Source organism: Talaromyces atroroseus (genome assembly GCF_001907595.1).
Source record: "Talaromyces atroroseus strain IBT 11181 chromosome Unknown scaffold_1, whole genome shotgun sequence".
In the NCBI taxonomy this organism is placed as follows: domain Eukaryota; kingdom Fungi; phylum Ascomycota; class Eurotiomycetes; order Eurotiales; family Trichocomaceae; genus Talaromyces; species Talaromyces atroroseus.
Window position 1 is genome coordinate 1443371 of NW_017971433.1, and position 15455 is coordinate 1458825.

Sequence of the window (15455 nt, forward strand, 5' to 3'; positions counted from 1 at the left end):
GGGAAGAGGGCTTGCCGGTAAAAATGACCGGACTTTTTAACTCTTTCAAACACCGGAACCAAACCACGAGAGATTCCCATTGGTTTGGGCAGACAAGAACGCCTGCAACTGGAGACTGCGATTGGATACTTGTTTCGAGAGAATGCGACCACTGGATATATGGGTATGAGGGCATGGGCGTAAAGTATAGTTACTTACCATGCAGGTAACTAACTAACTTAACTTAACAACGAGTGTGATTATGACTCAGCAGCATATTGGAAATTAACTAACTAGTGATCGATGAGGCAAATAATCCCAGAAAAAACCGCGGTCGTGGTGGAGCCACCAACCCACTCCTTCAAGATTCCTTCAGGCAACCAGGCATCGGGCTGGGATGGATGAAGCTGCGCATGCCATGCTCTGCTGCTGTCCAAGTCAGAAGACTGGGAACTTGACATGGATAAGAAAATTGCGGAAACTGACACTACGCCCAAAGAAGGAATCTATTGCTGCAAAAGGGTATAGGCCAAAATGCGAGATCTCTGCCTGTCAATATGCTCGCCGGGAAGGAAATGCAAATATTACTACTTACTGCCAGAAAACAAAAAAGGATTGTACCCCCAAACTATGCGAGGTATTTTCTCATGACATGTGTGGCGTTAGTGAGCAAGTAACTGCAGCTTCGTGGGGTATGCAGGAAGGCAGGCAAAAGAGAGGACCGCAGTGCTCCGGCTACATGTAAGATCAATTTGGTATATTGTGGTCGATCCTTGCAGCATTGACCTGTTCGTTTTTGACTCGACTTCTAGAACAGATGGCATTTCCAAGTTTAAGACGCGTGCTAGACTCCATTCAGGGATCTCCCAGTCACACATGCTATGTATAATGATGTGTCGATCTTTTATAGATGGACAAGCGCGGGGCCAGGCACCGGAGCTTGCTGCTTTGTTTGCTTAACAGCACTGCACGGTCGCGACAGGTATCTCTCGTCGAGAGGACGGGGGATAGCCATTACATAAATCATGACAGCTTATGTAGTAGCTGTAGCAAATTGCTACCGTTATTAGCCCGATAGCAACGTACAGACCAGGAAAGTTGACTACCTAGGTACCAACCACGTAGTCCATAGGAACCTAGCTTATCCGAGGAATCTCGGCGAGGAAAGATAAACACGAATGATGGATTATGATTTCAGCTGATCTCTTGAGAATGGAGATGATATGGGGTCTATAGCTTGATTACATGCGAAACCTTGGGTGGATCCCTGCAATCTGCTGTCAGTTCATAGTATGTAGTGAATCAACTACCACGTACTTCTATTGTTATATGGCGACAATTTATTCTGACAACTCTTGAACTTAACCGCACACTTGGGTATAAAAATCCTCCATTAAGAGAGCAACGATCCAGGTTCAGCTGCACGGTGACACAACTTGCCGGCACGGTCATCACTTGGAGTTTACCAGTCTACTTTTATTGTCAATCACAGACAAATCACGTTTATTTTACCAACACCACCTGGAGGAACTGAAGGAGCAAATAAACAAGCTCAGTGATAGCGGATGTCAGCATTATCGAGGTGGAAATCAGCAAAGAAAGAACTGGACACTTTGATCCTACGATCATGCCTAGTGATATCACTGACGCGCTAAACAGTCAAAATTAATACTAGGCAGGTAAAGGGCGGATTGGAGGGATCGCTTATCAACGTCATTTGGATTTCCACCTCTCAACATGTGAATATTTGATCACATCATCTAAATAACAGAGATAATGCACGAGCGCAGGAAAACGACAAAATCCTTAGACTAAAGTATGACCTCGAGGCTAAGATGCGCTCAGCGGGACTGTGGGGCTATCGACTGGTTCACTACCGTATCCAGAGAATATGTGCTTCAAATTCACCTCTTCCTCACCTAGTTATGCATGTGTCTGCCTGTGCGAAGTATTTGCAGTCTCATAGGCAGTGTTGGTGACTTAGTAATGAATGCAATAGTTAACTCTCATACAAGTGGCAGTTCCATCTCAGCTTGCTAGATCGGAAACGACCGGAGCCTCTTCCCTTTCAAGAACCGCTCAGGGCTTAGGGCTGGTGGAAGTCACGGTCCGAGCTAGGCCACATATGGCGCGGATTGCCCGTTGCACGTGACAGTCCCGGAACAACATAGGACCGAGAGCGCGCGCCAACCCATGTCGTGACAGTGAAGGGTCGACATGTCAAAGGCAAGAAGGGAGCTGCCGTCCACGGGACAAATTCAGCTAGACTCCAGAAGCCCCTTCCAAAATGGCTCGAAAACTGAGGGCAGCTGCACAGGCAGCTGCTCAATCAATGCGTTAGTTTTTGTTGTTGTTTTTTTTTCCCTACCCGGCTTTCTTTGGATCTCCAGAGGAACAATTTTATTCTTCAGTAATGCGATTGAAGCTGACTTGAACCAAATCAAAATTGTCAGAAACGGCGCCTTCAGATCTACCCGATGCTTCTGATGAAGAAATGGCTGATGCGCCGCCAACTAGAGAATCGAGCGCCGATCTCCAAACACCGCAAGACCAGGGTGAAGATCCTAATGTTGAACGGGAAGCCGAACAGGAGGCTGTAAGCGTACAGGAACTGCGTGATAGCCGTGAAGGTAGTGGTGCAGTGGAAGGCGAGCCTGAGCCTGAACCCGAGCCCGAGACAGAAGTTCTTTCAAGTCCAGCGCCAGAAATAGATACCCCGTCGAAGTTCGGCACTCCTCGTGGCGGCGGTAGACTGGCTGGATATCCTCGCAAGCGTCGCGTAGGTCGCCCCCCCAAAAATCCGCCTCCAGACTGGGACCTTCCCGATGATGGGACGGAGCAGAGGATTGTGGTCACAACTCCGGTAAAAAGGAGACGCGGCAGACCTGCTGCTAGTGGAGGAAGATGGGGACGTCGAAGCGGAAATCCTCACGTCACGCAAGTGGCTGTTGATAAGGAAGGCACCATGATGGATGTCGTTGACGATGAAGTTGTTCTACCCGATGATCCCGATGGGGAAAAGAAGGTAGACAAAATGGGCAACTTGCTAGGCGGAAGAGAATACAGAGTGCGCACATTTACAATTCTCAATCGGGGGGACCGACTGTACATGTTGTCCACAGAGCCGGCGCGGTGTATCGGATTCCGAGATTCGTATCTGTTCTTCCAAAAGCACAAACTGCTTTACAAAATCATAATTGACGACGACGCGAAACGCGACTTGATCGAAAGGGATATCATTCCTCATTCCTACAAAGGGAGGGCTATTGGCGTTGTGACAGCGAGGTCTGTGTTTCGGGAGTTTGGTGCTAAAATTGTCATTGGCGGACGTAAAGTCAGCGATGATTACAATGAGAAGGCTGCGCTGGAACGTGGAGATGTCGAGGGTGACCTAGCCGTACCTGAGGACAAGCTGCCACCTCCAGGGGAGCCTTACAATAGGAATCAATATGTGGCGTGGCATGGTGCAAGTGCGGTGTATCACACTGGAGCGCCTTCTGTTCCATTGCCTAGCGGGAAGGCGGTAGATCAAAAGAAGCGTAAGGTGACTGTAACTGGAGACAATTGGATGGTTGAACACGCCAGGGAAGCTAGGTGAGAAAGTCCATAATATTATATTCATCGATGTCTACCTGCTTGACAGACTACTGATCCATACACAGCCGGTATAACTCGGTTCTTGCGAATGTGCGACGACAGGCCCTAGAAGGAGTATACGAGGTGCACACCAACTTTATGCAATACCCAAAAACCATGCAACCAACGCATGCTCGATGGGAACATGTTCTCATATCGGAAGAATCGAAAACCCCCAACAAGCTTGTTGAAGATATGTCAACTCTTCATCTTACTAATGGGACAACGCTGAAGGCCAACGATGATAACGATGTCATTATCGATGATGAGGCCGACTTATCACGAGCTACTCCTGCACCTCCCAGCATACTGCCGCCAGTACCTACGATATTCACACGTCGACTCGCCATCACAGATGTTCACTACGAGACGGCTGAGTCCAGCACGCTTGGGCGCCCGGGCCCAGATGGCGATGTGCACGACGTGGGCTCGAATGGAATAATCAGCATGGCCAATCCTTTGCATCCAGAGTTTGTGAGTGCCGAGATACTCGCGGAGCTTCCACCGGATTGTAAGGAGGCATTGGTTGAGGCAGCGGCTAGAGAATGGGCATGGAAGTCAAAATGGCGCACGGAAGCGGCAGACGCAGCGCGAAGTGAATTTATCAAGAGTTATGCTTGGTTTCCATGAATCCACTGTTGATTTCTTGGATGTATTATTTTATTATCTGATCCGGCGCAATTATTGATGGTTAATGGATATCGAGGGGGAGTTTTTGTTTCTTTTTCCTGATCATTGATATCAAACGAGATTGATTCTATCTTGTTTTCCAGCATATCATGGCAACACCTAGTAGGATTAGGTTATGGCATTTTCGTTTCTGAAATACGTACTGCCAAGCAAACTGGGTAGCATATTAACCATAATGAAGTCTATACTCCAGGTCGCAGATTGCAGCACACCGTCACCGCGCTCAGACAGACAAGTATACACATCTTTCGAGTCTGGAGCAAATATGAGTCATTCCATTACGAATCATCCAGAAGTCGACATGACTTGCGGGTGGTGAGGGGTAGCGCTTGCGGCCATCGTCGGGTATCTATTAATCATCCATGCATCCGCCTAAGTTAACTACTTACCAAGTACAGTAGCTAGTTACTAGCTAGTCAAATTGATAGACGCATGGAGAGCACAGAAAGGCAGGTTGATGTGGAGAAGTTTGCAATATAAAATGCTTCTTGATAGGCATATTTCGGTTTAGTGATTCACATATTGAGCGAGGTACATATCATACTACCCACCCAATAATTAGGCCATCGGTACTTACTACTCTAGTTATAAAACCTTGACCCCTCTATCCAGGTATTACTCTATTTCGTGCTTCCCGAAACATAACATAATAGTTACAGCCTGCTCTCTATAGCAATTGAGGACAGTGACACAAGCGGGGCGACTTGTTATCGATATGCATGATCATATACGAATACTACTATGGAGTTACTTCTGGACAAATTGTAAGATTGGGTATCTAGAACAGTAATCACTAAAGTTCTCGGTAGCAAGCACAACTGTCACGGCCTAGTTGGCTATAGCCGGCTTGTGATATTGACTGGCAATATGAGATCATATCGGAGTTTGAGTCCTTAGGCAGTGTGAACATCGGTCCGCAGCAACGTCATACGGGCTGTTTGCTGTAAGTGTCAATAGCTCGCCTGGACCCCTCGCTGGTGGTAGAACCTAGAAGAAAGAAAAGAAGACAAGACGTATCATTAATAATAGCAACTCATAGTTAACTAACTAACGTTAGTAGAAAAAAAAAAGATTGAATTATAAATCAACAACCCGTCAGTTTTAAATAATTATTATGGAACTACGTACACCTATACAAAGTAAGCCCAAAGAAATCTTGCCTGGGTCCGATTACATCTAACCGCGTTCGGGCTAGCTGTCTGCTAATTGTCACAGCGTTGTCACAGCGTGACAGCCTGCGGACGTCACAGCCAATGAGCGTGGCGAAGTCCAGGGCGGCGGCAACGTAATTTTAGTATCGAAACCAACTCCTCGTGGCAGGGAGTGGGGGGCCCGCGAGGCGTTTCGCAGCAACGGTTGGTTACTTGATACGTCTTAGCGTGGCCGCCGTGTGCATAGTACATAGTACATACAGACCGGTATGGTACTGTAAGCTTGCTCTACATCACTCGCTATGATGTTGTCCTGATTCCTCGGTGTGGTTCACATTCATAGTCATACAGAATGATGAATGACAATACGAGTGTGTTGAATATCTGGTCTATTCAATATCTTGTTATCACAGCCGAGTCCCAAGCCACGGACGGCGTCACCTGCCATGCGAGCGTGCATCCCTCGTAGTGCAAATACCAAATAGCCAAACCATCAATACGAAGAAGCATGGCCAAATCTATACTTGGCACTATACTTATTTGTGCAACCCTCGCCTCCGTAGAAGGGTAATACTGTCATAAGCCTGAGCATCAGTTCGATGGATGGATGCCTCAACACTCAGATCCAATGAAGCCCCCGAACAAAGGGGGCAGCGCCATGGCTATGTGCAGTCTAGAGACAAAAATAAATCCTGTTGACTGGGGCGCCCTTACAAATCACAACACGTAGTGAGCAGGCTAGGGCGGAACCGCGTTTCAATTGGAATTTGGCGGGTGATTCAGGCCCAGAGTAATCTCGCGCCCAGGACTGGCGCTGTTCTGTTTCATACGGACCGGCCGTCTCCGTGCTCCTGACCTCACCCTGACACGTAATTTAACGCGTCTCGGCTGGTAATTACCACTTGCACTGCGCCGCCCACAGTCACAGCGGCCAGCCAGAAACCACACCAAACCGCTTTGGTTTTTCCCCTTCCTCTTTTCCCTTCTTCCTTCCTTCCTTCCCTTTCAGCAACTTCTCGCTCCTCCGCCTCCTCCATCCTCCATCCTCTTTATTCCCTCTGATCTCGTCATTCAACCCTTCGAATCTTACTGTCTATTATACTCGGCGAGCTTTTCATTAAGTGTCGTCAGTTGTTACTCGGTGTCTACTTTCCCTTCACGTACCCCCAAAATTTTCGTCGTGGTTTTTTGACAGAGAAGGAAAAAAAAAAAAGCATTTATGCCGTGCTTTGCTTGTGTTTTTTGTTGAACTCCGTTTGTCTGCGATATCGCGCACCTCAACGAACTCAAACGCAAATACTTTCCTTCTGATTACGCGTCTACCTTGTGTCATTTTCGTCAATACGACCGAGGGTTGAAGAAAAAAACCGATCAAGGGCGTTTATTTTCGACTTCCTTACCGTTTTCCTTTCCTCCGTTTTATTTGCTCTTCCGAAGCCGATTCTATCGTCAACTTCGTCTATCCATGACAATTTACTAGAACACACGGCCTGTCTTGACTTGAACACAGAGCGGCCGCTCGCCGAGCAGCGCTCTTCGGGGTTCGGGAAGTGGCGGTAGTGTAGACGGTTGGTCCTCCAGTTCAAGTTTGATATTTCAAAAATACGGAGATACGAGAAGAGAAGAGGAAAGGAGAATAAGTCTCACCTTCGCCTTGCTGATACGTGATCCGGGAGGGAATTTTTAGCTTTCATCCGTCTACTCTCCGCCGTGAACCAACTCTCCTTCAACTAGTCATGCCGTCTTTCTACAACTCTGGCCTTCATGGCCTGCCGCCCACTCCGCCTCATCTGCACGGAAACGGCAAAATGGAGCCTGATCTTCCATTCTACGTCACTGGCCAACCGAACTTCCCTCCACGTTACTCCCAGACAGGCTGCGAATTCATCGAGCAATACTCCCAGGCATCCTGCTTCGGCAAATCCGCTGCGATAAATTCTCTCCCACAGACAATGACATCTGTTCGAGGCGGTCGCGACTTCCCTGCACTCCAACAACAGCATTTAACCCAACCGCAACTAGGAGGTGCGCAGTCACTCTACGGAGCCGTACCAACCCTACCTCCGATCCGGTCGAACATTCACCTGCCGCTCACCAATGATACCGCTGTTCCACCGCAGTATCGTCGTCAAGATGTTCATGTCCCAGCAGAGCCGCGGGTCAAGGAGGAAAAACCCACCGGAGGAGTTGCCGCTCACCTCGACTACGAGATGGATCAGATGTCAGACTTCGTTGCCGAAATGGCCCAGGGAATGTATGCATTGTACAGCTCCGGAATCAATCTAGATGATATTGACTTGCTTGGAAGCGTCTACCCAGGACAGACAATTATACCCCCTCCGTTTCGGAAATATGTGCACCAGATTCTTTCTTCCACTCGCCTCCCCAGTTCGACTATTCTGCTAGGCCTTTTCTACTTGGCGACCAGGATGCGTATGCTCTCGGCGAAGGGAGTCTACGCAACTGGCACTGGGCAAGTGTACAGGATGTTGACGACAGCCCTGCTACTGGGTAGCAAGTTCCTGGACGACAACACCTTTCAGAACCGTTCGTGGGCCGAGGTTAGCAACATTTCCGTGTCCGAACTTAATTCGATGGAGCTGGATTGGCTCTTTGCCTTCGAGTGGAAGATCCATGAACGTATTCACAACAAAAAAGACGGCTTTGGTGTCTGGTTGGCCCGTTGGGAAAACTACCGGGCGTCCATCACTACGCGTAGCAACGAAGTTCGTCAAAAATTATCCCCGATTGATACTAACATCGCGAGGCAACTCACCATTTCCAAGCCACTTATGTCTCCCGATGGCCCGATCCCACCGCAGTATCAACGAAGTAACGCGTACGAGAGCACCTGGTTGAATCCGACTGCCTGTGAATACTCACCCCCATCCGCTCCGCACAGTGGCCCAAACACTCCAGAGTATTACAGCGGAGCCGCGTGGATGTACACCAATCCTCCACCCCCGTATACGCGCTCATGGGCCTCCCAAGCAGACTATACGCCATATTCCCATCATCCCCGTTCACAGCCACCATCGTACCACCATACACCGGTCTACACTGCGCCCATGAGCAATTCAGTTTGGACTGGTCATGGCTCTTCCTGCGGCTGCGCCTACTGCTTGAAGCATCAGGACCATTATTTTGGCGGTAACACTTTTGGGGTCCTTCAACCTATAGTCGCTGGTTAACTACTTGCATCTTAGCGTCTACGACGTCCAAAAAAAAATTCTTGTGAACATTTTTGCTGATATTGATTTATTCTTTGAATTGGTTCCCCCTTTGCCTTTTTGTCGATGATACCGCTCAAAGTTTTGACAGCGACTGTCAAAGTCATGTCATTTTCTTTCTAATTATCGGAGCTATTTCCAAAAAAGTGTTTTTTTTTTTTTTTAATTCACGCCTTTGCCGCCAGTCTGTCGCGACAAAACAACGACAACTCGTTTTACGTTCATTATTTCTCCACGCGCCTTTTATTCGATTCGAAGTCGTCCAGAGCGCCAAAAGTTTCGCCAAAAGAATGTTCACGGCTTACGATGTTTCCTTTCATACTCGACCTTTGGATTTTGTTTTATTGATTGAATCTTTTGATTTCCCATTATTTTGTCTTTCTTGCATGTTGATTGGCGAATATTACCCATAGACTTTCTCCTTCGAAATCTTGTTTTGATTACGATTTACCCCTCTAAATCGTGGCGTTCATAATACTTTTTTTTTTGAATTCTTCTATTCATTTTTTTGCTAGGCGATTTCATGAAGCGGCATGTGCTGAGTGAAGATGTGATATTTCCATGTTCATAACCATTTTCTTCTTCTCTTCTATTGGCTTCCATTCGATTTTCTTTTCCTATTCACTTCACTTCGATCGGAAGAAACACCAAAAAAAAAACTTTTTTTTTATCTACTCATTTTTTTTTTTTTTTTTTCTCGCATCAAACAATCTTGCTTGATCCGATACGCAAGGGCCAAAAAGACAAAAAAATGAATGAAAATGATAAAAAAACGAGGATCATTCGTTTGTCACCTCAACCCCCTTTTTTCTTTCTGGGAAATTTATTTAGATTGTTAGCGTTAAACAACCTCATATAAGCGAACATATTTCTCACCTTTTTCCTCTTCTTTGTATGCATGCATTGATATTAGCAAGGAATATATTAATCGATATCTAGGGCATATCTCGATGACTTAGCTGAACATGTACAAGCTAGATGTGTGTATTTCTTTTTTTGCAAGAAATGAAAAGAGAAGGACACCCATTCTTAATCTCTATATATTGAAGCTTGTTTAAATAAACAAGATTAGTATGTCTTTGAGGAGTTGCCTAGGTAATAGTAGATACTAAATGACATCTACCTAGTACACACTGCCATTTACACTTTCCTCCTCTTTCTTTATTTGATCATATTCTGAATCCTCTGGAGCTGCTCCGGAGTTTGCGTCGTAAATGTCGTGAGAGTAATTGTCGTCGTCACCAGTGCCAATGTCATCGGACATGTCTCCTAGAGCATGTACCTTGCGTTGAGGGTGGTGAGTGTTGGTCCTGTCGTTAATAGCGTGACTGTGTAGATGGTTATTATGATGGCTGTGGTTATGGTGGCCATGATGAAGATGGTGAATAGAAGCAGTAGCCTTCGTAGACCTGGATCGTCGGATTCGTCGTGAGGTACCAGCCCCCTCGTCATCACCATCGTCCTCAGCGTCTTGCTGCACCGCTGTCGTCGTGGGGGTAGTAGTAGTATTATGAGCACGGCCGTAGATATTGTTGCCGTCATCATGATCAATTAGTGCAGCAAGGGATTTTTTCTTCTCGGGCATCATGGTGTCTGACTCCGAGTCGGATATCTGGACGCTGTCCTGCGAATCGACCCCGTCTCCGACATTAGATCCGTCGACCGGTAAATGGATATTCGATAGTTTGCTTGCTGCTGCTGCTATAGTGTCTTCCGCAGGCATTTCATTATTCTGGTTGTTTGTGTTGCTTGCTTCATCGACCTTTCCACCACCAGTAATTTCTCGCCTGTTTGCAGATATGCCCAAGCCATCGTGTTTGGTATGTTCCAGCGGGTTGATAATTTCGCCAAGAGCTATGTAAGATGGTGTTTGATTTGGCGAAGACACAATATCATCAGGATGAAGAGCCTCTAGTGCCAGATGCATTTTTGATTTGTTGTAACTGGAAATCATCCTCCTTTCCTTGAGAGAAGCGAGATTTTTAGGTGCTTTCTTACGCTCTATGTGTAGGCTGTTATTTCCCCCATTTACATCTGTCGTCTCACCTCCATCGTCGTCACGAAATACGTCGACCTCGTCACGCCGTGATGGACGCCACGTGGTTGATATGGCATGGCCGTGAGTACAGCCATCGGGACAACCACCCCATTTCCTTCGCACTGGAACCTCAGGCGCCAGTGAAATCGCCGGCACTGGCTCACGTTTTTTTTCTTCTGCCTTCTCCTGACGGAGAGCAGACCATGTTCGCAATTTATTCTGCAAGATATATTTCCCGTTATCTGGATTCTTCTCCATGATCACAAATTCGCAATGGTTGATATTTCGCAGATCTTCAAAGTATTCCACACTGAAATGATACCACTTCATCAGGAAGACTCGAGTCATCAAGCCATGAGTGACGAGAACGCAAACACTCGCGAAGGAATCTTCGCCGAAAAGCCGCCATAGAGACTCATTGAATCCACTCACTCGGTCGTATGCGTCAGCAGCGGATTCTCCATTAGGAATTCGGTAAAAGAAGTGTCCGTAGTCAGCTCTTTCCTGCCACATGCGTGACATTTCCGCAGAGCATGGCTGGAAGTTACCAAAATCCTGTTCTCGAAGGCGTGGTTCTTCGTATACCTTGATGGTATGGCGTGGAAAGGGAGACGGTGAGGGTTCATCCGACGTCAGCGACTCTAAGATTCCATTAGTTGTATCGCGGGTCCTACGGTATGGCGACGTGAAAAAATGCAGTGTATCATCTGGCCGTAGCAGCTCTCGTAATCTACGGCCTGCCTCCAGCGCTTGTTTGTGGCCCTCTGGAGTGAGGTTGACCCGGTGATCGGGGACGGACTGGTGGATTTCGCGGTTCTTGTTTCCTTCAGACTGGCCATGGCGAATCAGGATAATCATCTAAGCACTGTCAGAAACGAAGCCCGTTACACGAATAACAATGCGCATGTTTCGAGGTCTTACCCGCGGCTTGCCCATGGTGGTGACGGCTCTTCTATCATCTGCTGCTCTATTTGATGGTATGCGGATGCGATAGCAGCGCAGGGAATACGCTGTGAGGTGTATGGTGACAAGTAGACGTGAGAAGAAGACGCATTAAGACGAACAGACAAATCTTCTAGCCAAATAAATATATAGCCATGCAGACCCGAGAGATTTGGCCCTTGGAGGTTGGTGGTTGGCGCAGAAATGATGGAAAAGCGGCAGGCGGCAGGCGGACCGAATGCGTAGTAGTTGCCGTTGCTTGTCACTTCGCCATCTCAATCTCATCTCATCGACTTGGCCGACACTCACAGCGTCACCTTTCCGTGGCTTATGCGCCCGACTTGTCTAGGGATATAGAATAATCTCACAATGGCTGACGCCATATTGGAGCTTCTCGACCCTCACATTGACGCCAATGCCTCGGCAACAACGTCTCGTTCTCCGCGGTCACGCTCAACAGATGCGACGACTACGAAATACCTCAATCGCCTGACGAGTCTATCCCTCGAACAACTCAAGTCTGCCGAGCCTCAATCCATATCTCAGTCTGCTCATTCCACGCTTCTATCCCTCCAGGCGCTCTCGAATCGATCCCACAAAGCCCTGATTTCATCATCAGACCACCTTTCAACTCTTCGGAGCTTGGTACCGTCGCTGGAGCAGGATGCCAAAAACCTACAAGAAGGAATACCGCGACTTGACTCGGAGGCTGTGCGCTTCTCGACTACGTACAGCAAGTCTAGCGAGAACCCGCATTTAGATCGCCGGAAGAAGGCAATGCAATTATCGCGAAATGTCGATAGGATATCGGATATACTTGAGCTCCCGGCTCTTCTTTCAACGGCCGTTTCTACTTCATCCGCAACTGCTGGACCTGCTGCAGGGAGCTCAGTGTCAGCAAATTACTCGACTGCCCTGGACCTCTACTCCCATATCAAACGACTGCAGACTTTCTACCCGGATTCCCCTCTCATAAAGGATATCATTTTGCAGGCTGAGGATGCGATGAAAACCATGACTACAAATCTCATAGCTGGTCTGAGGACACAGAATATTCGATTAGCAGCCGCAATGAGAACAATCGGCTGGCTTAGGCGTGTAGCACCAGAGCTAGAACATCCGCAACGAAATCGCGGGTCCACTGCATCAGGCGAGGGGGCTCTTGGAGCACTGTTTTTAGTGTGCAGACTGGCAAATTTAGTTTCTACATTGGATGCTCTGGACCCCCTTAGAGAGTTGGCAGACCAAGAAACTCAGCGCCGAGTTGAAGCAGCGTCAAAAGAGCGAGTGTCGTCTTCTAAATCCAGTGCATGGACAGGAGGCCAACAAACGGAGCGGTTCTTGAAAAGATACATCGAGATCTATCGAGAACAGAGCTTTGCTATTGTTTCGCTGTATAAAAACATATTTACACCGGAGCCCATTGAAAGCGACCACCAAATGCCGACTATTCTCCCTGGGCTAGAGCTCAAGTCCCTCAACCTGAAGACACAACCGCCTGCTAAGCGAATAAGGAAGACCGATCCCCTACAAGTGCTCCCACCTGCAGTTGCAACATTTCCCATGCACTTAGTGCGACTGCTTACAGACACGCTTCGTGCTTACCTTCCCAATGTGCGAGACAAGAGCTCGAGAGAGAGCCTTCTAAGCCAGGTTCTCTACTGCGCAGGCAGTCTGGGGCGTCTAGGCGGTGACTTTAGCATGATCCTTACAGAGCTGGAGGGTGAAGACCAAGGCGAAGAGGATGGTGAGATCGTGCGTGAATGGGAGGAGATAACACGGAAACACCGTGCTCTTGCGGGTAGACTCGAGCAACTCACCAGCGGCCAACTTAGAGGTGCCTCCAGCAGTCCCAAGTAGGCTCTCCTGTTCATTGACATGTAATTCACCGCGAGCCATGTATATATCTAATAACGAGTTAATGAGAGGCAACCTACTTTATAAATTCACAGAGAATGCTATTCGTTACTACTGCCTGCTTCTCGTCATAGTTATCGGTGTTGTACCTTGGGGCTGCTAGATGGAATGAGGAGTAAAACTATCTACTGCGTGCGCACGATACTGGACAGAAAAGCTTTCCTTCCCAAGTGATTCATTCAGCTTAAAAAATGCAATATGAAGCGTAAAAAACAGTCCAAAAAAATGAAGACTGCGCCAGCTGGGAGTCGAACCCAGAGCTAATCTTTGCAGGATTTCAACCTTAATGGAAGAGATCAATGTTACCGCTACACCACTGGCGCTTGATGTCTGTGGTTACCTCTTTTGTGAATTATGAGATCATATAGAATTGATGTTAAAAGTTAAGGAGGTGGCAAGCAAGCCCTAGAAACAAGCATTGCGCTTACATGTCAGGCAAAAGCGGGTCTTTGAGCACTGCCGAATGTTGGAGTTTGTCTAGTCAGGATATACAATCAAGTCTTTTCTTGGTGGTCTTCTTTTATAACTCTTCTTCTTGAAAAGCGGAAGGTCGACTTCCACGTGCCACCATTTTATGGCTCTGATTAGCCACTTCAATGGTATTTCTGTACTGCAGTAAAATCTCAACCCAGAGGATCAAAGAAGCCTGTGTTGAATGGACAAGTGTTGACTCTATGTCCGGTTCCCAGGCACTTCGAACATCTGCTTGCATAATGAACCTCTTTTGCAGCCGGGTCCGTACATGTCCTAACGTTATGCCCCAACTCTCGCCAGATTGAGCAGCGAGGTAAGCAATATCTTCTAGAAGTTGTCTTGCTGGCCCTCTCAGCCTCTTTTGTCTTTCTTTTGTGATAGAAACGGCCTTTCCATTTTTTCTGGCGAGACTCGTCAATTCCTGGAACCTCACACTCATTGATGATACCAGTATGGTCACCGCTTTTGCAAAATGCACAGGTCCGCTTCCTAGGGAACTTTGGACCCAGCTGTCGCCTTGCCTGTCGAAGTTGTTTATTTCTTTTCCAACGTTGGATAACAAATGATTGCCTAGCCTGATTTCCTTTTAATCGTCGCTTCTTATACATCAAGCGTTTTTCAACGGGGTCCATATTCCTTGGTTTTTCAGATTGTTTTATACGGTATAACTTCATCCTCTCGTTTACCGGGGTGTCTGTCCGTCCTGGAAGCGGAAAGGTGAATGGCGAAGACCGGCAAGCACCAGTCCATGAAAGGCTATCCAAAGCCCATGGGCAGATTGGAAAGGCGCTATATTCCTTCTCGATCCCTTTTTTTCCAAACAGCCCCAGGTCAGTGAGTATAAACGACCTCTGCTAGAACAAGTGTCTTTCGTTGGTAGATATACTCATCTAAACCGGGAAAGAACCAAGACTTTGCCTTACAGGCTATCATATACTTGGCCACCCTTGGAACAGACGTCTGGTTTAGCAGCCTGTGGTGAAATGACCTTTTTATTTCTATGATAATCGATATAATTAGTGGTTCCTCTTTATGACCTGAAGGTAGTTACGCCTGTGCCAAGCTGTTTATTTATTGTGTGGATTATATCATATGACCCGATCTTCCGCGTCTCCGGATACAATATATGCACTCACTACCTGGACTGATAGTAAACCAGCCCCATCTCGCCCGGTAACCCTAGATCTTTGGTTATAGGCTACTAGCTACTTTATCAATGCATATATATATATATATATAATATGATACCAATCCTCACTTACTACCAATTTAAGTAGCTTGTTCGCACTACATAGAGACCAACGTGAAACCAAACCGTAAAATTGTCTCCAACGACCTTCGGCATGCCTGGATAGACAAAGGGTCAAAAAGAACTAGAAGGTTGAGAAACTGTTAAGG

At 47.2% G+C, this 15455-nt stretch overlaps 4 protein-coding genes across 4 annotated transcripts; 3 read left to right on the plus strand and 1 right to left on the minus strand.

Moving 5' to 3' along the window:
• Positions 1-2266: 2266 nt before the first annotated feature.
• Positions 2267-4245, plus strand: UA08_01580 (hypothetical protein; the record flags this gene model as incomplete). The annotated part of the gene is made up of 3 exons (XM_020261260.1): positions 2267-2315; positions 2433-3573; positions 3642-4245. 3 exons carry the CDS (start codon positions 2267-2269, stop codon positions 4243-4245), a joined length of 1794 nt encoding a protein of 597 aa, XP_020122895.1.
• A 2947-nt stretch (positions 4246-7192) lies between these two features.
• UA08_01581 (hypothetical protein) lies at positions 7193-8647 on the plus strand (the record flags this gene model as incomplete). The annotated part of the gene is made up of 1 exon (XM_020261261.1): positions 7193-8647. One exon carries the CDS (start codon positions 7193-7195, stop codon positions 8645-8647), a length of 1455 nt encoding a protein of 484 aa, XP_020122894.1.
• Positions 8648-9754: 1107 nt separating this feature from the next.
• On the minus strand, positions 9755-11660 carry UA08_01582 (hypothetical protein; the record flags this gene model as incomplete). Its single annotated transcript, XM_020261262.1, has 3 exons — positions 9755-9777; positions 9821-11582; positions 11646-11660. 3 exons carry the CDS (start codon positions 11658-11660, stop codon positions 9755-9757), a joined length of 1800 nt encoding a protein of 599 aa, XP_020123017.1.
• A 375-nt stretch (positions 11661-12035) lies between these two features.
• Positions 12036-13526, plus strand: UA08_01583 (hypothetical protein; the record flags this gene model as incomplete). The annotated part of the gene is made up of 1 exon (XM_020261263.1): positions 12036-13526. The coding sequence occupies one exon, from the start codon at positions 12036-12038 to the stop codon at positions 13524-13526; it is 1491 nt and encodes a 496-aa protein (XP_020123016.1).
• Between the last annotated feature and the right edge of the window lie 1929 nt (positions 13527-15455).